Genomic DNA, 27,406 nt, shown 5'->3' with positions numbered 1-27,406 from the left:
CTTTATTAAGATATGTGAGGGTCACAGGGCAGCTAGCCATGCAGAGAACTAGCCAAGTCGTGTGCAGTTGGGTAAGATTGGTAATACAGATCCTGAGCCAAACCTGGTTCCAGTCAGTGAGGATAATGTGTTGGAGTAGCATGGTGTAGACTGACTTCACATGGGCACTTCGCAAGTCCAGATTCAAATTTTTGCTTCAGTAGTGGTTAACAGACAAGTGTCGCTACACTGGAAATAAGCTGAGTACAAAGAAAAGTAAGTGACTAGAACTGTTGTGCATAGTATTTGGAAAATTCTGTGCTGACAAGGATAGATGGTAATTGAGAAAAGAGATGCAGACATACATTGGAACAATAGACTGTAATCTTCTGCAAGTTATAACTGTGAAATTAATGCCCTTAGCTGACTCCTGCAAAGCTGCAAAAACTCTTAGAGTGCTATTCAGAGCCAATAAATACAGTATCTTAAAAGGCTATTTACAAGTTATGTCGTGTATGCATGTATATGAAGTTATTGCCACAATAAGGGTAGTTTTATCACTGCCTCATAATTCATAACGAAAGAGCAATAAACCAAATCACGTTTCTACCACAGTCTCAAAGACATGAAATTAATTGTGTGTGTGGGAAAATTCAGAATCGTATTCAGGTAAATTACTTTTTTGAGAAACTGAAAGTGTGACAGCAATCACCAATTATTATTATTATTATTATTATTATTATTATTATTATTATGATCCTCTTTTGCAAAATTCTGGATTATTTCTTTGCTCTACTCTTCCCTGCTGGGAGCACATCACAAAGGTTGATCTTCACAACCACACATGATAATAGTACAGGACATTACATATAGATAGAGGACGGGCAGAATACACTGACATGTGCAAGACGCTTTAGGTTAATTTTAGAGCTACGTGGTAGAGAGTGAAATATAAAATCTGCATGTGTTAATGTGTGGAGAGAGTGCGACTGAAGGGCGAAGTAAGAACTCCCAGAGGTGCATGCAAAGCATTTGCCACATCAGACCTGTGAGGAGCACAAACGTACCATGTTCTAATCACCAGAGAGTAGTTTGTGCTGCTGAAAACCCTTCTGTGGGTGTGCGTGTTGTGACTTTCATTTGACCAAGATGTTGAGAGAAGGTTTACATTTTTTACACAATGTAATACCTGAATCAATTCTAGTTAGAGGAGAAGTGACATGTCTGCACATCATGAACCTGAATTAAAGCCACAAACGCAGTCAGAACAGACGAAACTTGACCGTTACGGTTTATACACACAGCTGAAATCTACTAAACCTGTTCTGTTCAACTAAAAAGTGTTTACACAAGCAACAACAATAAAACGGCTTTTTTTTCTTTCTCTACACAAAAAGATTAAGACAGTTTGCTCTAAATGGCATTTAAGCTTGGGCATGCCTTGACATCATAATAAAGTAGTCCTGTCTCGTTTTTCGCAAGCAGGTGGCCAGTGGAGATGGTTAGTGAGGTAGCCAGACTTCCTTTACACTTATCCTCTTTCATATATTGCTACATTTCACTTGTGAATGTACATGTCACCACAAAAAGTGAGGTTGTGCTACAAGAAAAGTAGCTCTAAAAGAAGCTCCTGCGTATCTGAAGTGCTAACCCTTAAAGTCTTCTGCAGCAAAAAAGCAAAGCTGCGGGGTGTTGTCCACTCAAGCTGCTAATTCGCTGTCTCTTTTTAAGGGGTGGAGGTGGGTGGTTGTCAGTGAGGTGCTGGCTAAACACTCCTGAGTATTCCTCCATCATTGTGATCACCTTTAACAGACTGACGGTCAAGGAGAAATGTGTCCGTCATATTTCGAGCAGATACTCCTCGGGAACCAGGCCCCTCTTCTTCCCGCTACTCAGCCGGAGGAAGCCGTCAATCTCCTCGTTCTTCCCCACACAGATCTGTGGAGGGGGAGTCAATGGGTGAGGAAAGGGAGAGAGGAGGGAGGAGGGAGAAGGGCGCAGGAGGATGAGCGAATGACATTCACAAATGTGAGAGAAAGCTTTTGGATCGGGGCAAACACTGAGCTTCGCTGAAAGCCATAACATGCTGTCCTCTGTAATCGCAGTAGTTTCTGCATTAATTTGCATACGCTCAGAAATATGCCTTCAGTTTGTGTGTGTGTCCCAGAGGTGGGACATTTGTGTGCATTTTATGGTGTTCACCTGGGCCTCTTTCACAGTCATTTGGCCTTTGTCACGGTTGCCGTGGAAACCGGTGGTGACCTTCCACACCCGCTCACCGGGGCGAACCCGCTGCACGAAGTTGGCTGGGAAAAATCCCACCTTGTCTCTGCTTTTCCCCTGGTAAACACACCCACACAGACACACACACACACACAAACATTTGGTCTGCTTGTCTAAACAGATACTTACTGCCTGTTCTCAGGCAGATAGAATGGGAAAAGAAAAACGGGAATTTCTTACAGTACAAAAATCTGATCCGAGTCTTACTCTTGCTCCACTCAAAATGCACAATTTGCCACTTTGTTGTCAAATTAATCCACTGCATATCAAAACATGCCTGCTACAGGCAGCATCGTTTTTATACCCTGATAGTTTTATTTTTCTCTTCACGTGGTTCTCTCCCCAAATATGCATCATGTGTATTGTATCTGATATAAAGTGGAATTTCAAAGAATCATTCAAATTAGCAAGGAAATGTAAAAACAAAGATTTTTGTGACTAATTAGCGATGTCACCATTAGACGAAAAAGCATTAGTAAAGGGTCAATCCCATTATTCTCTTCCAAGAATCTGAGATACAAGCAGAGCCCAGTTCTGGAGTCACTTGAATTCAAATTTTCAACAGTTTTGCTTTTGTGCAACTCACACAAAGCAAGTTTACACCAAAATAGACGAAGATTTCTGTGGTTTGAATATTACAGTTATTGCTCTTACACGTATTTTACATTAAGTTATATTTCAATTTCTTTTCCCCATGTAATCTGCTTCTCTCCAGCATGAAAAATGAAACCTAACATAGTATCTTGTGTCAAGACAATTGAAATTAATCTCTTATTTTCTTTTTAAAACAAAATTAATATAGAAGTTTCCTAAATCACATTAAAAAGAAAAGATTTCTGAGCTGATATTTTATTGAAGTAAACATACTTGTAATTTCAATTTTTAAAAGATGTCTCTTTTTGCATATAAAGTTTAAAATCTTCATCTGTATCATTTAAACCTGACTGCAGTTCTGTAAGTGCAACTGTAGCATCTACTCAAAGGCAGTCTGGATATCAATATTTCATTTAGGCAAGCACTGGCTTAGTAGAAAGAAAGAAAATGTCATAGTTTTGTAATATTCAGTGGATAAAAGCACTATAATTCACTGAAATAACCCACCTTCCACCAGTCTTCATTGGAGTCATCTGTCACTTGAACTCTGTCGCCAGGCCTGCAGGAACAAACAGATTATCAGTTTACAGCTAATAGTAACATTAATTTCTATTAACGCCAAATATGAGGTACACAGCCAGTAGTTAGCTTAGCCTAGCATGTAGCTGGAGCCTATTCCAGCTGCCACTGGGCGAGAGGCAAGTTACACTCTGGACAGGTTGCCAGTCCATCACAGGGTAGCCTGATTTTGTATTTTGTTTAATGTTTTTCCTTTAACATTAAAGTTATACTGAAAGAAGTGTGTACAGCCAAATCTATTACTCCATACTTTAGCTGTAGCTCAGGAGGAAGAGCAGTCGCCCACCAATCGGAAGGTCGGTGGTTCGACTCTGGCTTCCCCAGGATACATGTCGAAGCGTCCTTGGGCAAGACACTGAACCCCACGTTGCTCCCCCAGTGTATTATTGGGGGTATGAATGTGTGTGAATGCTTAGAAAGCACGTAGTTATATCCTAAGACGTGCTGTATGAATGTGTGTGAGTGGGGTGAATGCGGCATGTAGTGAAGCGCTTTGAGTGGTCAGCTAGACTAGAAAAGCGCTATACAAGTACAAGTCCATTTACCATTTAACTTCCGTAACTGGGACTGAGTGCACAGGAAATGATGCCACCAACTAGCAAAGACACAGCGACGCACCAGCAATTATTACTTTCTGTAATAATTGCTTATCATTGCAGATATCCCAGGGGTGGGCAGCAGCCTGTGGTTATAGCTGGCTGTTCCTTGTCCTTGTTATTACATATTAATAATTAATGGCTTTTCCTCACTCATGTGTGCTGTTTGACACATATGAATGTCTTTCAATTGAAGAGTGAAATCTTGTTACACATGTAAAAGTGGTCCTTATTCATTAATGTATGCTCAATGAATGTCTTTTTGAGCTAAAAAGAGCCAAACGATGCATCTCAAATATCTTAATTCACCCAGTAAGCATGTTTATGCTCATATGGCCTGTGCTGCCACAAAAAAACAAGCTGCACCTGTGCTGCTGGTAAATTACAGGACTGCTTGTTTGTGAATCTACACATATTTGCAGTGCACCCGGTAGACTGCTTTGGTCATTATTGAAATGAGCTGTTTATTATCTTAATTTTAGAAGTCCTCCTGCAGAACTGTTTCTGATTTGCAAACAAATGCAATTTTGCTGTGCTTAGTAAATCTGCCCCAAGCATCTATATTCAAGCCGATTCAAATTTTAATAAAGCAAAATCGTGATTGAAAATTTTATATCAAAAGTTTAAAAAAAAAACATCTCCATTGGTATTATAAAAATTGCTCATAACAATTCGTTATTTGTCAAATTTGATTTGAGGCTAGGCTGATAAAATCCAAAACGGGGTGGCAGAAACTTCATTCAGTGAATGTTAAGGGATAACATTTGAGTCTTAGTCTCTTAGTCTAAGTAGCAAAGAATTAAGATATTTTCATATTTTCTATGAACCCTCGTGATATGTGAGACATGGCAGCTAGCCTAGCAGCTAGCTTAGCCAGGCTGCACTCACAGCTGCATGGTGATATATCACTATACAGTAGGTCTGTTAACCTTTACTTATAGCACTGCAAATGTCACAATGAAATCAATAAGACCTACTGTATGGATGTCTTTGTGAATGCTAAGAAATGGCCCGTGCTGTTGTCTTGCACAGATGAACTATATCCTCTAGATTAGTTAACATTGTTGTATCAAACTCAGCAGTTTGTTGGACCTAACATACAAAAGCTATTTTTCTGTCACCTATTCAGTGCAGCTGTTTGTCCTTCCCGGCCTCCCGGCTCGCATCCCCCCCAGCCTGAACCCAGCAAACCCCTACGATCATCCTGCTGAGGAGGCAGATGGTGTCTGAATGTCCTTTCTCACCTGGCTACTCTAATCCACATGAGGGCACATATACAGAACACAGAGAAATCTGACTAACTGTAGTTCCAAGTCGTTCTTCTCTTGAGGCAGAAATTTGTAGAGGGCCACATAAGTGTGAATAGAGTGAACCTCCACTCGCTTTGGAGTCTGGCAAAAACAAAAATCAGAGATGATTAAAAGATTTAAAGTCATGTGGAAGCATGAAACTGAGAGAAAAGAGAGTAAACACTGAGAACAATTGAGTATATAAATACCAAGAAAATAAGGTGAAACAAGAGAAAAAAAGCTGACAACACACCTTCAGGCTGACCCTTTCTTCTGAATCAGCCTTCTCGCTTTCAGGAGGGGTGAGCACTGGAGACAGAGACATGAACACATGAGAGGGGGGGAAAAGGAAAGACACAGAGCGGGAAAGACAATATGACAGAGACAGAGAAAGGTCACGTTTAAAAGGGAGACGGGAAAAGGGAGAAAAGAAAGGATAAAGAGAGAGAGCTCATGTCTTTTTGTGACCAACAGAAGCAAGGCAAAATGGAAGGTCATGAACAGTAAAGTGGCAGCAGTGCAAACAGAGATGATCCCTTCTCCTGGGACTAAGGACAGAGAGGGAAAAGTACTGGGTACACACACGCAAACGTCACCTCTATACTCTACAGAATATTATATTAATGCAGTCCTTTAACTCTTTGACATTTAGGTTGCAGCACTCCTTTACCAGAAGTCTGTCATATTATATAAAAAAGCTCATCATGTGCACTTTAATAACTAACCTGGTAAAACAAAATGTATCTTTCCAAAATAAAGTTTTCATTAGGACTCAGACTCTATTCTTTTAGAATTAAATTATTATAATAATTATACATTTAATTTAAAGCACATGATGTAACACCAATGTTTGATTCATTCTTTGCTGCTCAGAAGCTTAGACACAACACTTTTAAGGGATACCTGTACATCTTGGAAAACACAAAAAGTATTGTATTTTCCCCACTCAGCATTACATATAAAGACAAAAACCAGTCTTTATGCTAATGCTAAATTTGAAGCTACACAATAATCAGTTGGTTATTTTAGGTTGGTTCCAACAGCTCAAACGCTCTGAGTATTTATTTCTTGTTTCTTTGGTGTAAAGCCAGTGATGTACTTGGAGAAGGTGATCAACTGAGAAGCATGTCAAGGGAAACCAAAACGGACACAGAATGATAGCAGCAGATGCCCAGATATGGAAAGTGTTTTCCAAACAGACTATAAAGGATATAACGTCTGCTACTTATTTCTGTCTGCAAGTGAGTACATGTCTGGTCCAAATCTAAAAACAAAAATCTTCTGTTTTCTGTGGTTTGATAGCAATGATAGCAAGATGGCACACTACACTGGAGTCTTCCCTGTAGGTGAACTTTAAAAAAAAGGAAAGAAATTACTACTTAAAACAGAAATGTACGAGGTGAGTTGAAAATGTTTTTTGCATTTGCATTTCTGAACTTAAATATCACACCAGAATTGATCCAATAGTGATAAAGTGTCTAAGGGTTTCTCGAAAAGGTAAATGATTGAACTTACTTCCTGGAATGTCTTCTTCTTCTGCGATAGGCTGGTTTTCTAGTTTGTCTTGCAGTTTTTCTGCCTACGATAAAAAAACCCAGCAAAGTCAATAACATTTCTGATTGATGTCAGCTGGAATTTCTAAGAATGACTGGGGCTGACTGTTCATTTTATACCTCATGACAGGGTGATTCAGAGATACTGCCAAAGCTCGAGCGACTCAGCTGAGCCAGTGATGTCCCATAGCGCAGAGCCTCATACACGGGGTCAACCATGACATTCTCTGCTTCTACGTACAACCAGGCAAAATGACACAGAGCAACGGACATTACGTGCAATTTCAAAGACAAACACACATATGCCTATGTCATCATGAAATGAAGGTGTAAACATGGTGACTGGCTCAGAATCCAGTTATTTACTGTTGAGCTAAATCAGCCAGCGGTTCCGTCACTCACCTTGGGCTGCAGGAGCCTCTCTGACAACACTCAGTGGATCAATAGTTAACAGAGGAGAGCTGAAGTTTCTCTTAAACGCCCCAGTCTGACATATCAGAAGAGATGCAGGGAGAACAGAAGAGAAAGGAAGAAGAGTGAAAAGAGAGATGTTCTTTGAGGAACAGACTAAATGGCAGATGCAGTACTGTATTGGTAACTCAATACTTATGTGGTTTCATCCAGGAAAAATTGGCCTACGGTAAATGTCATGAAACCTGAGCAGGTGAAAATGTTCCACTGTGGAAGCTATGGATTGAACCCAGTGCACTTCTGCCTAAGAGACAACATTTAAATAGACAATATATATGCAGCAAAATGAATCTAACAAAATCTGTTCCCAGGGAGGACACACACACGTGTTTTAATGATTTGTGACTTTAGATTGAAAAAACTGATTTATATATCCCTTTTTCCCTGAAAGTGTTTGTTGAGCATGTGCTCAGTGAAATTCACAGATATTTACTTGACTTGCTAATGTTTAGTCTTTGCTTTGTTAAATCAAGTCTACTGAATCTGTGAAGCCCGAGTTTAAATGCATTTGTAACATTCTGCCTCCATTAAAATCCACACTTTAAGATCAAAAGAAAAGGGGGAAAAAAGGAAGAGCCACCTCTTTATAACATTTCCAACCTTTTCAACAGAACCTTACAAGGTTCATAATGTCAGAAATTGTTAGTTAGATGGTGCTGTACTGGAGAGAATCACAAACCAAAGTTAACTCTGTGTCTACCACTGTTTTTTCCCAGGTAACGAGGGTTAAATATGTTTTTTTTTTCTTCTTTATATATGAGCTCTTCCGTTTCATTAAGAAAAATAATATTTGTAAGGTATTTTTTCCTTTTCTCATTATAACCTTTTGGCAGCAGACATGTATCTGACAGTAATGATTCAACGTCTAATCACCTGATGCACACAAACAACAGGTAAAGAGCCAGAATTGATCTCTTTCATACATTTTTCCATCTTAACACATGGAGGTTAGATCAGCTGATATGATCTATTTTTGAATTATTGCACTGACTTTTTGGTGCCAATAATATACTCGCCATTAATTCCAACACCATTTTCAGTGGAAATGCCCTCAAACAATGCAATACACCTCCAATGAGAGCAAGACTATACATTTGCCTTCAAGAACGTTTATCTACGTGGTCTGAGGCACTACAAAGGTCTGTGTCTGTCAAATCAACCAGGGTACATCTGGTACTGTACAGCTTTGATATCCGGCTCTGTTTCTATTCATAGCAAGAGAAATATGTTTAGCTCCCCTGCATGACTTAGGAATAATATTACAAAGACCTGTTTTTGACAAAGAGGCTGTGATGAGCTTTCTCAATCCTGCAAACACAAAGTTTATAAAGATAGTATCTTAGCTTTATTCATCTATTCCCTCTTCTTGTCTGGTAATACATTTTAAAAAGAACATGACTCTAGCAAAATGTCTAAAATATTTCTGTCATTAAACATTTGAACTACCTCCTAATTGAATTTTTGAAAGATTATGATTATTCTGGATGAAATATTGCATAAATAATGTTTATCAACACGTCGACTTTTGATTGAACTGATTTTGTGAACGCAGACTATCTTAAAAGTATAAAAGTCACCCAAAGGTGAAATATTGCAAGTGAACATACAAAATAATCAAGGATGAACAAAGGTCTGTGTGAAAATGAGGCATGTCAAACTTATCGTCACAGTAACTCACAGATGGACATCTGCTCTCACACTAACAAGTACTTGTGGGATTTATGGAATCGCAGGAATTAAATTCATTCTTGAAAGAATCCATCTATAACTTTTTGACTGATACTTTTAACCCGAGGACACATTTACTATCTACAATGAAACTAACAAGCTCATTCAGGGACATAAATCACACAAAATGCACTGCCAAGAAAAATGTCAAAATCAGTAGCCACAACAATTTCCACTGCAGATGAAACGGTTCAGCGGCACTGTGTGTGTGCATCTTTATGGAGCAATTTTCATTATATGTTAACATAGTTTGGAAGAGAATTAAGTTTTGTTTAATGATTTTTTAATGCATTTAAAAAATAAATCATGAAACCTTCATGTTTCCTGCCAAGATGACATAAAATATCTGTTTTTATGATGAGCTCACTCATTTAAGCTGATTCATTAGAAAGAAATATCACCAAGAGAGGGTGTACTAAAAGTGTTAAATTGTTAGAGGAAACGCTGTTAAACCTACACAAGCCAAGTGCTCAGTTTCAAGTCACTCTCTAACTCAGCACTACGTACCAGTAAGTGACAGCCTTCAACACCTGATAACGACAAAAACTAGACCAAGTCTGTCGCAAGACTGCTCTGCCTTCACATACTCTTCTGTGCAATTGTAGGGCAGAGTTTTCTACCTGCAGATACTTTTCTGTACGCATGCCAAGTTTGCTTGGCTGTGCACGCGAAATGTTCATTTACTGAGACTAATTAAGACTCCACATCTGACCTGGAGTGTGGCTCGGACCTCTCCTCTGCTCTCCTTAGCGGACTTGGTGACCAGTTTCCCCACCTCTCCAAGGTGTTTGTATGCATGGGTCAGGGTTTCCATACTTGAGCACACATTCTCCCATTGAATTGGTTTTTATAAATCTTAGCTTCTGTAGGCGAAGATCCAGATCCCATTTCATGGACACAAACTGCTTATAAATGAGGCCCATTGTGCCTTTGAGGCTTTTTCTGAATACTGCATTCATTGTCCTTGTTGTGATCTCTTTGCCATGAAGTGCTTCAGGAAAACAAAAAACTCTCAATTACTGCTGCCAGTTTTCCCTACTGATATAAGCAAACACACTGGGGTTAGATTAATTATCTCCTCGGCATCAATAATCATGAGTTTTCGATTACATTATTAGCCCAACATCATGTTTCATAACATTCCAGTGACGCTGACTGTGCAGCCTGACTGGTCTGTCTTAGACAAACATTTCACATTTGACTCAGATGAGATCAAGACTGAATTAATACAACAGAACAGACACAGGTGTGTGCATTTGCGTGTAAAGCATTCCTCCACTGGCACTTACTTTGTGCAGTGTTTAGCATGCCCAGTTCTCAAACAAAACTACAATACATCTTCAAGTTTTATTAGCATTGATTAGGAAATGGTTGTCAAGATTCCAAAGTAATTTTGGTTCTGCTTGGTTCTGGAGATATTCTAAAGTAATTGGTCATATATCAGTGCACTCAGCAAATGGGCTGAAAACAAGCCAAGGCAGAAACAGTCATTAGCATTTCTTCACTTCAGATCCTTTACGCTCAATTGTGCAAGTTTTGCCTGCTTAAGTTTTTTCAGCTAAAAATAACCACTAGTGGAAGACTAATAAAATATATAAGCAGCATTTAGATGCTGCACCAGAGGGCTGAGCTGATTAAAATTTACAATGCATAAGATATGGGGATGAAGGTTCTCAGTCAGATCATGGTAATCATAAGAGCTCGATCATAAGGGCAACTATACTTCTTTATTGGAAGAAGAATATCCATAAGATAAATGTTCAATGCTACACCACAAAAAAGTCTAAAATTTAACATAGTTAATTTGAACTGCTAAAAAAAATCTAATGGGAAACAGTCACATTAATTCAACCGCTTCCCTTTAAACATCAACATGGATCAAGACTTTTTTTTTCTTTTTCTTAGAATCAGACATCTTGGACATGAATGAATGTAATAAAAAAAATTGACACGCTGCTCAAGAAAAGAAAGTAACCATTCTAAACATTTCACCTCTGTGGCAGGTTTATTCATAGATATACATTTTTTTTTGGATAGTTGAAAAAATTCCATTCTTAAACCTAATATTATGTGTTATTTCTCCAATGGAGAACTGTAGAAAAAGAATTCCCCCTTATGGATGAATAAAGTATATCTGAATCTGAATAAGGAGGTCACTTTTAAAAGCAGAACATTATATGTACACCATAAAATAGTGGTATTTCAAGTACAATTACCTTTTTTAAGTGGACGTTAAGAGTGCAATATTCTTAACATAAGAAATCGTATTAGGTTACCTTTCATTGTTTGGAGTTACTCACTACATATTCAGTGCTTGCACTAATAAATTCAACATTAGTCACACTACGATGGTCTGCTTCTCCAGCACTCTGCTGCTTAACGCAAATCTCCTCCTCAATTCCTGCAGCAAAAAGCCTCCGTCTGGCCTCAAGGCATCCCAAGAGTGCAGCTGCCATTTCTATTCTGAAAATCAACTTTTCCCATCACCTTTACAACTCGTTTGTTTCTAAAAATCAATCTAAATTCATTTTATTTGATTTCATTTCAGATGTGTATTTTCCACAATGACTCAAAAAAAAGGCACCTGAGCAATTACTTTGATTACACTCTAAGTGACATTGCAAATCAATCTGTTTATGTGCTAAAGCTTTGGCAGATGTGTGTAGACGCTGTCCAAGACTCCATTAAACTCCCTCCAGTTTCAGTAAAATGCCTAATCCATGCTTTGATGAGTGTGCACTGATCGAAAAGGACACTGCCGAAGGCTTGGCGAAAGCCTGCCGTGTCACATCCTCGAGGGATTGTGTCCGCCTCAAACACACTGAATTTCACACTGAATTAGCCAGACCAGCTGGTACAGAGAGATATTGATTTTCCAACAGAGTTGAGAGGGGAGGAAGGAAACGTAGCACCCAGGCAAGAGGGCTGAAGAAAGGACGGCATTGTGTGTGTACAGCGGCACGTGTAGGAGAAAAGGGCAAAAACAATGAGTGACAAAACGCTGGGATCCGTCTACGTGAACTTTATCATCCTCAGTTTTATTCCTGGCGTTTATCATCAAAGACATGATTTTACATCACTGCTCCCCTTTCATATACTTACATTCTTAGTATATTGTTCAAAGTCGTGGTCAATCTATCTTCCAATTATAGCACCTACCTTTTTTTTTTATCTTTGCTGGTTTGAAAATAACTATATCCTCTTTCAACAAAGCAGGGGTTTTTGCTGCTAAGCATATTACCAGGACTAAAGGCTCTGCCAAATGACTGAGACAGACAATTACAGCATCCAGATGCTGTTTCTTTCTGCTGACACGGTGTATTCTGGGTTAGTTTCTTCTCTGCGGGGAACATGCACATTCCCAGTACATTTTAGAAACAATCACAGTTAGTATAAAAATGTAATTAATCATGTGACACACATTTTTGCTTATAGTAAGCCCGGCTGTAGGGAGATGCCAACAGGCATCTCTGAGGCACACTGACCTTAATATTATTATTCAGAACAAAGTACTGTGAAGCTGCAAATTTGGTCACTTTTGGAAGAATTTGGTGGGGAATTATAGAACACCAGTAGACTGAGGGCCAGATTCACCAAGCATGGAAAATTGTATATAATGTATATAACAAATGATCAACTAACAACATAACTGCAGCTAGTATTTGTAATCTGACAAATATAATAGGCTCTAAGTCTGTTAAACAACAATACTTTTGACACAAGAGTCACAAGTTCAGTTTCCCATTGTTTTTTTTCATGATTCAGGACCATGGACAGTTGTAATAAAAAAAATATCCCAAGGAAGCATCCATCAATGTCATCAAAGCTGAATGTCATGTCAGTGCCCAATCCTTCCAGTGAAACTTTGTGTTACCATTTATTTTATGTGAAACTGAAGTCGGCCCGATCTGAAGCCTTCTTACCTTGCCATTACAGGCCTGCTGGGAGAGCTCAGAGGAGCACCAGAGGTGGGCCGCCAGCTTACAGGCTTTACAACGTAGACCCTGCTTAGAGTTTCCTGTATCAACACACACACACACACACACAAAAAAAACACTTTAACACAAAGCATGCAGTTCCTCCAATGGAATTACACAAGTAGCTGACCTACCTTGAATCATGTGTTTGCATTGCTGGCAGTTGGTAGGCCTACGAAAGACATGCTCTTGGAAAGAGTGAGTCTTGACTGGCTGTACTTGCTGGGTCTGAGACTGAGACTTTGGCTGTGAAGGACTGATGGAAGGGGAGTGTGACGACAATGAAGGGTTTGGACTAATGGATGGAGACAGGGACGGAGAGCGCTCATAGGCCAGGGGGGATTCTGAGAATGGAGGAGGAGATGGTGGAGGTGGCGGTGTGGTGATCAGGGCTGAGATAGGCCGCGATTCGCCGTTGCTTCGGAAGAAGTTGTCCACACTCTTGCTGCGTATGACTGATTTGAGGGAAAGGGAGCGCTTCAGCCGCTGCAGCTATAACAAGAAATGACGATGTTTAGGCAACAATCTACAACAACGACGGATATAGAATTACAACAACTCCTTGGAGAGTAGTGTTTCAAAGAAAATAATTATCTATGAGAGTGAACAATCTTGCATTATTATTATTATCATCATAATATGAATAGATAAGACTTTATCTCATCTATCAAACATGGTGGTGGTTTGGGGGTTTGACCTATGAATTCAGGCTTAGAAAAGGAAGCAGGTGATGTAGCCAGACTATCTCGACAACCACCCCTCCAATCTGGTGGCAGTGGTGGGGCTCGCTCTCATTTTACGGTTCTTTTTGCTATTCTGGCAGTTCGGGGTCAGTGTTAGTGTGGTAAGTTAGCTTATTGCTAAGACTTAATTAGCAGATTTAGCTCAAGAACTTGAGGGAATTCACTTGCTTTTCCAGTTTGAAGTCATTCACATGAGTGTACGTCTCATTCCTAAAGTTCTTTCTAAGCACATACTTTAGTAGACTCTCAATTTCAATCTCGATGATCGATTTGTGACCTTAACAATCCTGCAACAATCTCGTGTGACCTAATAATCAAGTCTCAAAATACAAAGGCCACTGACAGAGATCTACCTGTGTCTTCAACGACTTGTAAAAACCTAGTGACATTGAGGATTAAAAACATATACATATACATATATATATATATATATATGTAACAATATAAAAAAATATATATTAAATCAGTATTTATTTAGACATGTAGAAAATTCTAAGGATTTACACTTTTTTCTAGCATGGCTTTACAACACAGGGTGTTTTTCCCACCATCTTCCCTGCTGTGGCAGAAAACAAACTATGATACTGATTAACTAAAACAATAACATCACGAGCCAGAGAACCTGCTGGGTCTGCTGATATTTCTCTGGATATTTGTCAGAGCAAGCAACCGCTTAAACAATGCGACTGTGATGCATCTATAAAATGTCGAGGATCATCAATATTTTCAATTTTGATTTCCTCTTTTTAGCAGACGATACAGTAGGACAACAAGAAGATGCCTTTGACATAGTAAATAGGTGTTCAGCTTGAGAGCCTAAGCTGTCTTTAAAAAAATAGACTAAAACAGTCTGTTGGCCTTGCCCTCTGACTGTCCTTGTCCTGCCAACTTCTGAACTTCCCTCTTCAGCTTTCCAACCCTTTCCCTTAGACAGCAAATTTGAAGCCTAAGGGAATCCACACAAGTCAATACACCTTAAAATTCATGTTGGATTAGTGTTATTGAGCGGTCTGCACCTTCGCAGTAGATGCAGTCAGTGATGCACAGCGAACACTGCATTTATCTTTGACTCTGCCTGCCTCCACTTCCCGGCATGCTTTCAGCCCACTGCTTTTGGCCACAATAATTTAGAACTGATAATGACAGTGATAATTGCTGTGACTTAGGAATGATGGGACCCAATAAATGGAAATGATAACTGCGGTAGACTCATACATCAAGGGAATGGCCTGGGGAATGAGGGCAAGGACTTAATAGGTCCCTGCGACTGAAGAGCAGCTCTTCAGTTTGCACAGAGCTCATTAGCTGTTTGTGTCTGTAACTGGGCTGAGGACACCATTTTGAGTCTTTCCACATTGTTGTACAGAGTCTTATTTCATTCTAAGCTCATGCCGCTTGTACCATGTTCATTACAAATGAATTTCTGTGTGTAGTGATTGTAGAAAAAAGTTGAAACATTTTGGCGAAAAACAAAAAAAAACCAGCAACCTAACAAAACTGGATTATTCCATATCATTAATTTGAAGTCTGATATATGATGATGATAGTATCATCATAGCTACGGAAATCTTGAGCTTATAAATCCACCACATCACCCATCGCATCACAGAAACCAATCAATGGCACTGAGCAGGTTCCTCTTCTTTAAGGTGCAGATGCCAATTAGGCTGAGTGATGAAAGGAGTCTTCTCTGTTGACCCATTAGTGAGTTCCTCTCTTAAATGTTTTCTACAGGGAGCTGAGTTGCTTTCCTTAATGGCCTGTTCTTGGCTCGACCGGTGGCCCATTCAGTAATGGATGTTCCTCTCAATTACATTTTTTTAACTTCTTTGACTTTGTTAATCTTCTGTGGTGATGGCCTGCCCTCGCTCCAAAAAAAGGCAAGAAATTCTTCAAGCACAAACTGGAATGTCTGATAATCAATGGCTTAATATATCTCCTTGTGCTATTAAAAAGATTAAAGAAACAGAAACCTGGATTTAAAGCCAATGTAATAAAAGAATAAATGCATTAAACAATACTTTTGTAAGTGACCTCACAGTTTTAATTATACTTCAATGAAATGCATTTATGGCCTGAAAAAAAAAGGGACATAAGGGACACCTTCACTATGTGTTGAGAAGAAACAGTAAAAAACAGCTTGTTCAACATTCACTGGCAGAGACAACAATGTGCAACACTAAAAATAGTTCAACCTTTTCTTTTACATGAATCAACAAATATATTCCAAGTATTTTTAAACAGCATATATCAGGTCAAATCATTTTGCAAATGAAAAATCAATACACAAGTTGTTTTTTTTATAGATCTATATTGGCATTCCACCTCTAAATAGTGGACATTTAAATGCAACAGACTGACATTTTATCATTGCTTTCTATAAGGGCTGGGCAAGTAGTCACAACTAACTCAAGTCCATCCTGCTCCTTAATTACAGCTTTTGGAAATTTTTTTGCTAAGTGAAAATGGGTGTGTGGTTGACAAAATGTTACAGCAAAGTGAATCTTGTTAAACACACACACTAAAACACTTTGTTACACTACTGTGTATGTCATTACCGTAGCTCTGCTTGGTATGCTACATTCCTCTGTAACTTTGGACAATAAAACAGAGTAGCAGCTTTAGGATATACCAGAGGCCAAAATCAGAACTAGTTTAAGGAATATCCTCTCCTGTTTCCATGTCCATAAGGTGAGGTCCAAGCAGAAAAACCTTTCGGGGTTGATTTCACTTCCAGCAACGACAAACCTTGTGATCAACAAGTATAAAGAATTAAATAAGAATTCATACTTAATCGAGGTGTTCTCCAAGCACTAATTTAAACAAAAACGTAATTATAGTTGCTTGAACGTTTAGAAGATTTAGGGCAGCAGGTGCACTTCTAACTTCTTTGTGGTTTCAGTCATTATAAACGCTTAGCATTCTGATAGACTTTGTGTTGGTAGAACAGTTATTGGCTGAATGTATCGTATTTTACCCTGGAACAACGTTGCCTGAAAACAGCAGAAATCAAAAGCTGAATTCTAATTAATGCAAATCCCTGCATTTCCTCATGACATTTTTCTCTGTAAGGTTTTGAAAAGTCTATTTATGGATCACAGAACTGGAGTCCCATCACACTGTGAATGACTGACAGCAATTAGATCATCACAGAGCAAGTAGCGTTGTGCACTAGAACAGACTGTGTTCAGAGGAAGAGGATGAGGCAAAGAATAAAAGTATAGCATGTGGGATGTCAATAAAGGTTGAGATAAAAATGTAAAGCACGTGTGAGAGGCAGGGAAAAGGGCATAGTTTAAGAAAAGATAAAAAATACCACACCATCAACCTGTCTCAGCCTAGTTGGAGAGGTTTGGTAAAGGCTTTTGTAAATAGGCTGTTGTGTGAAATACTTGGATGGATTAATAATTAAGAGGAACATCGTCGGAGTTCAGATACAATTTGTGTGAAAGGTAAAAAGTCTTTCTGCTACAATTTCCATGTTTTCCATGTGCTGTTTTTCTACCGCTTAAAAGTGGCACGGCGAGGTAATTCTTGAGAAGCAGCAAAAGTATAGACAACTGTTTGAAGTATAATAATAATGGTAATGATAAAAACCTTCTGCAAGACATATGAACACTAAGTCCTCCACCTTTGTAAACAAGGTCCTCTGCCCTTATGTATGCATGTGTGTAGTTATGCAGCAGTCCAAGGCTGCTCTGTCAACTAAAGGCTGAGGACAGTGGAAAATTGTCCTGTAAAACATATTTGGTGGCAGTGATGTCAAATCATAAAAATGATTACGAAAAAACAAATAAAAAAAACCCCACAAATGAAGCCAAAGAAATAACAAGAATGAAAGCATATACACAATTATGGAGAGGGATTAGTTACACTGTGATTTACATAAATTTCACAATCACGGTATGAAGATGCAGTTCGAACAAAGGCAAAAGTAAGAGGAGTGAAATGTATCATAATCCAACAGTAAAGGAAACGGAAAGCTCACAACATAAGCCTGAGACAGCTAATACAGCTAGCTTGGATAGCAAGCTGGAGGTAGGCTCATCACTGTTACTATTTCTGTCTGGAAGGTATATTTAATTAATAGCAAAAAACTCTATCATTGACCATGTCATTCAAAAACATTTCTATAATCTCATAAAATGCAATTACAGGCCAAACATATTAAAGCATCCTCTGCAGGGAGAGTGACACACACTCCTATTTCAGACATTTCCAAAATTAGATATATTTTTCAAAGAGATTTTTTGAGGTACTGAAAGAGATTTTTCAACAAAATCCTATTCAAGATTCAGTGGTGGCATTGTTGAGGCTATTGTGAACATAATCTGAGGAGGCAGCGGAAAAAATATTTCACAAATACTATTAACAGCAGCAATGAAATGTATTGAAGTGAAATGATTAAAAAAACCTGAACCTCCAGCGTATCATGTGGAGAAAGCCTTGGTAGATATACCTGATGTAACAAGTAGCATATTCCCTAAAAATACATATTTATCAGAAGATAAAGCCAAGCAATCACTGCACCAAAGATACATATAAGTAACAGATATTATTTCCTTTTTTCCCCCCTTTCTTTTCTTCTTTTTTCCTCAAACTTAAGTTTCTTGTCCATGACATGTTCATTGCCAATATTTTCCTAAAAAAAAAAAAGTTAGATTTGTTCTTTTGCGAGGGATAATCTTTGCTCTAAATTGATTACGAATAATGATATATGCATGTGAATATGCAATGACACCCTCTTAAAGGCCACTGGACTCAAAGGTCCTGTGTAGAACCAAGCACATGACTTTTGTCTTAATCCTTCCCCTGCCCACTGAATCCTGCCTGCTCCTGCACATTTAGACTGTTCATGCAATGCCTTCATTGATTTTGATTTTGATTTTATACATTAAACATACTTGCAAATGAGAAATTTGTCCAGGTGTAAGAGTTACCTAGCTTTTGAGTTTCAACTGTAAAGTTCCCCTTTAATCTTCCTCTCAACTTCATCTATCGATTCCTTCACTGTGGTAAAAGCGAGCTAAGTAGTGAGTTGGTGTTACGCCAGGACCTGCAGCTTATTCTTTAAGACTGCTTGCCTGCATCTGCAACAGCCCACTCCAGTGAGATTTGTGTCAGGTTCCAAAGGGTCCCAATACAGTGCTTTATTTCAGCGTGGCACATTTAGGGTTATCTGTTGGTAAAAATGCGACACAACACTCGTAATTAGAACTAGCGCGAAAGCGGTTGGAGATGAGTGGAATTCCACAGGATACAATCTGCAGTATCATCACTAGATGTCATGACATTCCACACACTGGACTTTTAAGAATATTAAGTCTCTGGAGAGTTAAAGAGTAGAAAAACATCCTCAGACAAATTAAACATAAATACAATAAAACCACACTGGCAAATCTTTAATCAAAATAAAATCTTGGCTACTTTTAACTTCAATAGATTTCACACATTTGGCATTAGAGTAAAGAGTTAATCAATACATTTGTGCTAATTAGGTTTATACCCAAAAATTCTCCCACAGCCGAGCTAAAAGTGACTACATTTGGACTTATTTTTCAAAAACTGATTAATAAAAAAAGGAAATACTGACAGTTTAACAGAAACTGATATGGACCTGCAACAGTTGTTCAAATGAATGCGCTGGTGGCACGATGCGTCCATTATTATCATTCTTTGTGAATCTTTTTTTTTTTTTAAACCAAGACACAACATGGTATCCAGACAGCTGGCTGGTCTCATCTGGTGTTTTGGACATGCCAGTCAATGAGTCCAGAGTGAGCTAGGTACACATGCAATCATTTCTGCACTTTAAGTAATTAGGTTATTAGGGCCAATTTGGATAAGGAGTGCTTGTGGTATGCTTGGGCTGGCAGGAAAAGCTTCTTTGGATAAGGGCCAAATCTGCGTTGCGTTCTTTTGCACCTCCACATGCAACAGCGTAATGTGTGCCGCAAGCCCCACCAACACTGTGACAGTTATTCACTTACAATACGATCCTCAATTCATGACTTTAATTCTACCGACGTCAACAAAGCTTACAAAGCATTTAATTCTCTACGTTTGTTTATTTTATTGCACTTTGACTAAACGGATAACTTCGTTTTTAGTGTGTTTAGTGTGCCTGTCTCCAATGAGTTTGCAGTTAGGACACAATTGAGCAATGCCCTCCCCATTGCCTGCTCCCTTTTGATCATAACACGCCCACTGCAGTGTCTCGGGACACCTCTCATTGCCTGTGTTTTCAAAATCTTGCTGAACACAGTGGAGCCTGATGAAGTGTATCATTCTTTTCGAACTGCCCTGAGCTGCAGATTAGAGGTGACCTCATTAGGCACAGCTCCAGCTGGACCTTGTTCGGAAAAATGAACAAAATCGACCTTTTTGTGCAAATGGAAAGTTATGGCTCACTGAACAATCTATACTTCTGTTGCTCAAAGGCTTACAAGAAACTAACAACTTCCTGAACCAGTGCAAGACATTTTATATTAGTGAAAATGTCAGCTTTCCTTTTATCAATTATGAATTGTGGGAGGTGGGCTTTGTCATGCATTAACAATTCTTTCCTGCCACCCAAAAAGCACAGTGAGCGGTAACACTGTTGGACGCAGTAGTTTGTGCTGTCTAATGCTTGTTATAAAAAGAACATTTAGACTTCTACAGTCCTTTTCCATTCATTCAGCCTTACCTTAGGCCCAAATATCCATAAGAAACTTACCAGAGCTGCACTCCATGACCTGCCCCGTTAAAAGCTGAATGTACAACATAGATTTGATGGCCAGATGGAGCTAAATTATCTTTTTAACAACTTCTTTCATTTTCCAAATGGTAGAGACAGCATTACCACTACATTAAATATCACTATCTCAGGTGATATAATGCATGAACCACGATAAAATCTCCCAGTCATCCCTTCCTTGTGGTATTCACAGCTCTGTGTGTGGCTCCAAAATGCCCCACTGCTGTTTGAGAGGCTGTTTTTTTTTTGTAATCTGCATGCTAGCAGACTCCACCAGCCTACAAGCCGCCCGCCACAGTGTGCAGCAAAAGAAGCTTTCATTTCAAATCCAGCTGTTAAAAGGGCTTAACTGCACAAGAAGCTTTTGGAGTTACAAATCAGTGACGGTCACAATGGCTCTTTGATGTGCATAGAAGAGCAAAGGAACTATACTTACATCAAGCTGGTTAAGTTAGGAAGCTTCTAAAAGAGTCCCCATTTTTCATTTTAAGACTTATTACAACTACCATGCAGTTAAACATGTAACACATGAAATACATAGAACATACATAGAAATGAATCATCTGAGTAGAAACAGTTGAATCCATATTCAAATGATCTTTGGTTGATAAGGAGATCAACACGAGTCAACTTATTATTTCAGTGCAAATAATTCACTACTAAGGTCATTACTAAACAAAGGCCATATTTTTCCCTCGGCTGGCTCCACTCTAACCCTGACACTGCATGCTGCACTCTGCTGGATCAGCAGCATTTCTTAACTCAATCAAGGACAGTAACTCAGTGACTTCATCAGACAATGCTGGGTCAACACATAAGCACCCCAGTAACACTGTCCCTGGCTTGATTATATTCTATTTTTGGGCTTTTTTAAGATGACTATTTATCGCATTTGCCTCTTTGTCGCCCTCAAACCTTCATCTGTTACTGTGCTGACTACTGTTGTTACAAAAATCAGCCGGTGAAGTCAATCATTCTGGCAGGCAAAAACACAAACATATGCCCTGTGACAGATATAAGGTAACTGAATGATGTGTCCTCCTGCAAACAGTGATATGGAACTAACAAACACAAGGGGACTTTGTTCAGAAATGTCATCTACATTCTATAATCAAATGAAGAAGACAGATGCAGTCTGGGATGCATCAGAAAAGCTCTGTAGTTGAATTTGATAATTAAAAGAAGTTCAATTATATTCCTACAGAAGAATGCAGTAAAATATCACCACTATTAAAATGCAAATGAAGAAAATCTGCATTATTCTCCAATGGGCCACTCCACACAGTTGTTGAATCACTGATTTAATAAGCTGCAAATCCACTGGAATCATAAAATCTAAATATAGGACTGTAGTTTAATTTAGCCAACTGATTCTTGGTCTATAACTTGCTTCTCACTCCCTAATTCCTGGCAGGACCTCTGGCTGGCCTATTCCTAAATCTCCTTTATGATTTCAGCCACTACCACTCAGTGCCTCAAATGTACGGAGGGAGGTGGCCATAGGAGAAAGAAAGGATGGAGTGATGGAAGAGAATAAACATTAAGATAGACAGATGGGGAAGTTAAAAAGGTCATCGGATAGAGCAAATAGGAAAGAGAAAGATGATGCATTATCAAAGTGTGTGTGTGTGGGGGGGGTAGAAAAAGCTGATAAGGAGTTAAATGTGACACAAAGGTGAATGGCGGAGCTGGACAGAGAGCGCGGCCATCATTTCACTCCCATAAAAAATGTCTTTATGTTTGCAGAATATACTGTCAGCTGTGCAAGGGCCCTGTGGACCGCAGCACACACCACCACCCTGCATCATAAGCCTTTACACCCCCTCTATATTAAACTTTATGTACCATACTGCTTTCATTCCATCCACTACTAAACAACCAGGGGTTTAAATGAACTGTTTGACATTTTAGAGAACGTGCCGACTTGCTTTACTGGTGAACAGTGTACAAACTGAACGGCAACCGTTATGGAAAGCCAACAGCCTTTTTGCTATGCATAAAATATGGAAACGGGATAAACCGACTCCAACATATATGGTCACTTCTGGCTCTACAAAGACCAAGACTGTGATCGCCTAATGCTGAACTTGAAGCATCAAAGGCAGTTTACTTCATGAAATGCGCAGCTGTAATCAGAGTCGGATCAATGAGTGCCTCACTAATGGGCAGTGTATTCATTGTTGAATTTAGAGAAGTCAGAAAATAAAAACCTGGCTCTATAAACTTCTGGACTTGGTCCTAAGATGCTGCGGTAATTATTGTGCACCTCAATTTTTTTTTTGAAAGATCAAAAATACTTTAACATGAAATATATTAGTGTTAGAGAAACACATTTTCCTTTTGTCCAATTTTTATATTTCAATAAGGAGACAGCTTTATATAAGTTCAGTGTAATTCTTGGCAACAAGACCAATATGAATGCATTCCTTGACACAAGATACTTAAATGGAATATGCTGCAAGTGATTACAGGGGAATGATAATATTTTTGGAGCCATTAACTTCCCCGTAGGTGGTGGAGGTGGAATAACTATTCATTCTATGCCACCGCCTCCATCAGAACACACTCTAGAAAGCTGGTGGACCTACTTAGCTTTGTAATAAATACTCTTAGAGCTGATGGACATTGAAGAGACAGAAAAGAGAAGGAGTGAGAGCTGCTGAAGTGATGAGAAAGACTGTGGAGAGAGGAGGCAGTTAAGGGCAGCGAGGAAGACACAGATACAAAAGAGGGAAAGCTGAAGGTAGAGATTCTTGTGAAATGATTAGAATGAGGTGAGAAGTGACAAGAAGAATCAAGTGACGCTCAAGAGACGCCCTCAAGCAAGCTACTCTTAAAGAGACCCCAGAGTCGACATGTATTTATCTTTCATTCTTCTGTGGGACCTGACGGGGCGAGTCAAACCACAGAGCTACATGGCTGACGCAGCTCGGAGGAGGGACTCCTCCCAGTTCTATTTTGTTTGGACGACCATTTGGGTGAATTATGACCCAGCCCCTAGCCAGACACGGCAAACATCTGCTAGTTGATTGGCTCATAAATTCACGCAGCACCTCACTGCCCACCATCCATTGTGCTGTCTGTAGACAAACAGAAACAACAAGATGCCTGCTTTGCCAGGCTTATTCCAGGTCTCTGTGGTGACGACCAACAAAAGACAACCAGCATGTGACTTGTTACTGTGACATGAGCTGCAATCTGTGTTGTTGCTGGAGCTTAATCGAAGGTGTTGAAAAATAAATGTGGCAAAGTTTAACTGTAGCAGGACCTTTAAAAATGAGAAATACTTTACAAATGAGCTGAAGTTGCACACCTGTGGAAGCATGTCAACAATAGGGCTGAGCGATTTTATCGATACCGCGCTATATATTGATATTTTGTTTCCCGATACAGTATCGATTTTTCAGCTACGAGTATTTTTTTTTTTAAAGCAAACTTTATTGAAAAATCGTTACAATGATACAAGATGTTACAATTAGTGAAAACACAGAACATTAACACAATACAGTTTAAAAAAAGTGATAAATTAGTTCATAAAAATGTCATATAAAGTGCATAGCTCAGTGGTTTTGATGGCTTGTCTGTTTATAGGATGTAGGATTGTTGTAATGTCTTGTTTGAGCTCCTTCTCAAAAATGAAAAAAGATGGTTTGTGATTAGAGAATTTGGATTTGTGTATATGGTATTTAGCAAGTAAAACAAGCAGGTTGATGATGTAATATTCACAACATAAAGTCTGCGTACGCTGAAGACACGTTTGTGACATTTGTTTGTTTCCGTTTGTCTGGCAGTGTTGTCCTTCTGGTTCAAAGGACGGACCACCAGTCCAATCAGCGATGATTCATGTCAAATCACACTGTCCCTTTAAAATCTTTCAGAAAATGATGTGTATTAAATTTTATCGAATCGAATAAAATCGTATCAAATTGTTGGCTGAATGCCGTGTATCGTATCATGAGATTAGTGTATCGCTACAGCTCGGTCAACAAGCGGAGGGGGAATAGCCTGAGGTGCAACAATTCGAGGTCTTAAGAAATTCTGTAGTTACAGACTGCCCACCACCAAAGATCAGCACGACACCATAAAGATTTAATGTACATCCTGCTTTGTTTCTTATGCTTATATTCCATCTTAAAGGTCTTAATTGACTTTGATGATCTTCTGTTAGTTTTGTTGCAACGGTTGCCTTTTTCACTGAAGCTGTAAGAGCGCCGGGCCAACATGGCAGCATAAAAAGTTACAGACAAACCAGTGGAGAGTCTGAGATTACCATTCTCCACCAAACCGAGGCCTCATTTTACGATCAACCTCTCCACCAAGATGCATCAAATCCAGCAAGGTTTATTGTGTCCTGAATCGTTTTTAGGATAAAACCGCAGAGGAAAAAATAATGAAAAGCAATCATTTACTGGTTAATTGACAGCCTGGAATGAGACTTACTCAGCAGAGTCAGTGACTTTATTCATCCATTTAATACTACGTTGTTGTTGACAGCAAAACAACCACGCTGTGTTTGTATCAACTATATAATCAAGGTGAGTGCAGACGCCACATGCACAGCTGTATCTAAGCAGGGCAACCAATGTACGTTCTGGCTGATATGCTGTTTAAACGCTTAGACTCCTCCTTCTCAGCATGCTGCTCTTTTAAGCAGAGTGTACAAGCTGGGGACCCTGTTAGTCTCGCTTTCTGCTCTCCGTGCACACCTCAATTCAGTTTGCCGATTACCACACCTGCCCTGACTCAGTCATTAGCTCCCTTTGTGAAAAAAATACTTCCTGGTTTCCGTTATTCCTGGTAAGATCCTTGTCTTGGTCACTGTTGAGTGCTTGCTTCATTATGCCAAATCTTTTGCCACATCAGCTCTGTGAGTTGTTGGGATTTCCTGCCATAGCCTTTCATTTGTGTTAAATAAAGTTAATTCATTTTACTCCAAGTGGGGTTTCGTCTGCATTTGGGTTCTGATCTTCCCCTCAACACACGCCCTCACGTGACATTAACTGTGTAACAGGGGAATACTAGTATGCCATTAACCCAAGCCAATTTCATCCAGAGTAGGTTTAATTAGAAACGTTCAACAAGATGGTTCAGTCTTTGAACTACCTTGAGACCACTTAAATGGAAACAGAAGGGGAATGGTGCATTTGAGGGTTTCTTTTCTTTTCGCAGACCATTTAAGTGGCCAGAGCAAAAAAGAACAAAACATGAAGGCTTTCTTCGCAGTCAGCGACAGCTTACAGGATGGTTATAGCTTCTGTTACATAATAGTTTTCCAAAGGTTTAATATACACCTCTGTGATCTCAATGAGACAATAGGGAAAGTGTACAAAGAAAGCCCTGCATCTTTTATTGTCCACAACTGATGAAGAATGTCTGAAAGTTACAATGGCTGCCGTTCATCACAACTCTGATATGTTGTTTCTGATGTATTGTGTATCCACCAAAAATGCAACAAAGAGCAAACGTGTAGTGTAACATCTGAACTCCAGCTCTAAGGTCAAACCAGGTACGACGAGTAAAGCGGCTTAGAGTTGTTATGCAATCCGAGAGCCTCCACTAAATTAGCCTCGCATGTCAGAGAGCGCACATGTCGGGTCACTGTTTATGATTTGACAAATATCTTAAAATGAATGAACACATCTCAAGTTTGCACAAAAATTACAAAGCAAAAAAATTAAATCAATATGTCTTAAGAAACAACACACGATTCAAAGCCCTCTCTCTGTGATTTAGTATTCACGGGTTCGCTTTTTTTAATGCATAGGTGTGCAGTTACCTTCGACTCTGGTTGGCTGGGGACGGTAGGCTGTCGGTGAAAGTCCCGGTTCTGAGGCTCGTTCTCTTTTTCGCTGATTTCCGTCATCTCGAATCACATAAAAAGCTCCTTAAACAGCAAAACTGACGTCCACGGCGACAGAGGAATGAGGAAACTATTCGAACGGAGGTTTAAGCATCGCTACAGCCTGGTGTACAGAGAAGTAGGACCGATCAGGACTGTCAACTCATCTTTTACAGGCAGCATCCATGTGGGAACGTGCTTTTAATTACAAGAATATATTTCGTCGCAAATGAGCTTCTTCCTTTCAGGCTCGAGACTCGATGGGTGAGAAAAGATCAATGGAATATGTTTCATTAAAGAAAATATCCGCTAACGACTTGCCGATGTCTCCCTGCTCTCTTGCGCCCTGCGTCCACCGGTCAGTTTCTCCCCCCTCGCTCACACACACGCGCTCTTACAACAACTTTGATTTCGCCGTGGCAAAGCGGTCCGCTCGTCCTGATTGGTCCAGGCCAAAACGCATACGCCAAAAAGGAACAGTGGAACTCCCCGGGATTGGCTGAGAGTGTGGTGACGTTTAGAGATGATGATACCGAGATTTACCGAGATTTAGGGCTCCAACAGTGGGTTACAGTTCTGTGTTAAATTTCTAAATGATTGACTATGACAAATATAGAGTTTTGTCACGTTGTTATGATTACGATTTATGATAAATTAAAGTAAAAGTGACAGTGTATCTTCAAGCAACACCAGAGAAGTTTGTGACCCTTAAAACTATGTCCCTCTGACACGTTTTGAACTACACTGACCTTTGTTATGCACATTCCCTGGCCCGAAATACCACAGTTGACATATTCGGTTTTTATCCCCGAACCACACTGTTTTTCTTTATGGTCGCTTGACATTTTTGTGGGCTTTGATGGCTTATTGATTGTCTCTTAAACAGGCAATTAAAGAAATAATTAAATACATTGTCTATGGTGTTATATGTCCAGAGATGTGTTTTTATGACAATGGTGACAGGGTGAGAGTAAATGAGCAAAACATTTGCCAAATTATCTACTTTACTTTGACTGTTGCACATTTACAATAGCCA

The 27,406-nt window shown here is 39.3% G+C and overlaps 1 protein-coding gene across 1 annotated transcript; it reads right to left on the bottom strand.

Moving 5' to 3' along the window:
* Nucleotides 1–26,733, bottom strand: LOC140278322 (SH3 and cysteine-rich domain-containing protein 2-like). The gene is made up of 11 exons (XM_072373307.1): nt 26,308–26,733; nt 13,184–13,541; nt 12,996–13,090; nt 7,276–7,360; nt 6,994–7,106; nt 6,836–6,899; nt 5,574–5,629; nt 5,334–5,422; nt 3,364–3,415; nt 2,182–2,319; nt 1–1,917 (listed from the first exon to the last, which is right to left on the bottom strand). The coding sequence occupies exons 1-11, from the start codon at nt 26,392–26,394 to the stop codon at nt 1,819–1,821; spliced, it is 1,236 nt and encodes a 411-aa protein (XP_072229408.1). The 5' UTR covers nt 26,395–26,733; the 3' UTR covers nt 1–1,818.
* Between the last annotated feature and the right edge of the window lie 673 nt (nt 26,734–27,406).

Source organism: Leuresthes tenuis, unplaced genomic scaffold, assembly GCF_036924035.1.
Source record: "Leuresthes tenuis unplaced genomic scaffold, fLeuTen1.0.hap1 SCAF_20, whole genome shotgun sequence".
NCBI classification, from domain to species: domain Eukaryota; kingdom Metazoa; phylum Chordata; class Actinopteri; order Atheriniformes; family Atherinopsidae; genus Leuresthes; species Leuresthes tenuis.
Note: the sequence above shows the minus strand (reverse complement) of the source record. Positions and strands in the feature narration are given on the sequence as shown.

What these genes read in the sequence shown, in the direction of transcription:
- LOC140278322 (XM_072373307.1), bottom strand. Translation starts at nt 26,394, where the DNA reads ATGACGGAAATCAGCGAAAAAGAGAACGAGCCTCAGAACCGGGACTTT. An exon ending in AAGAACGACTTGGAACTACA is followed by an intron (nt 3,416 to 5,333) that starts GTTAGTCAGATT and finishes TTGTTCCTGCAG; the next exon opens with GCCTGGCGACAGAGTTCAAG. An exon ending in CCAATGAAGACTGGTGGAAG is followed by an intron (nt 2,320 to 3,363) that starts GTGGGTTATTTC and finishes TGTGTTTACCAG; the next exon opens with GGGAAAAGCAGAGACAAGGT.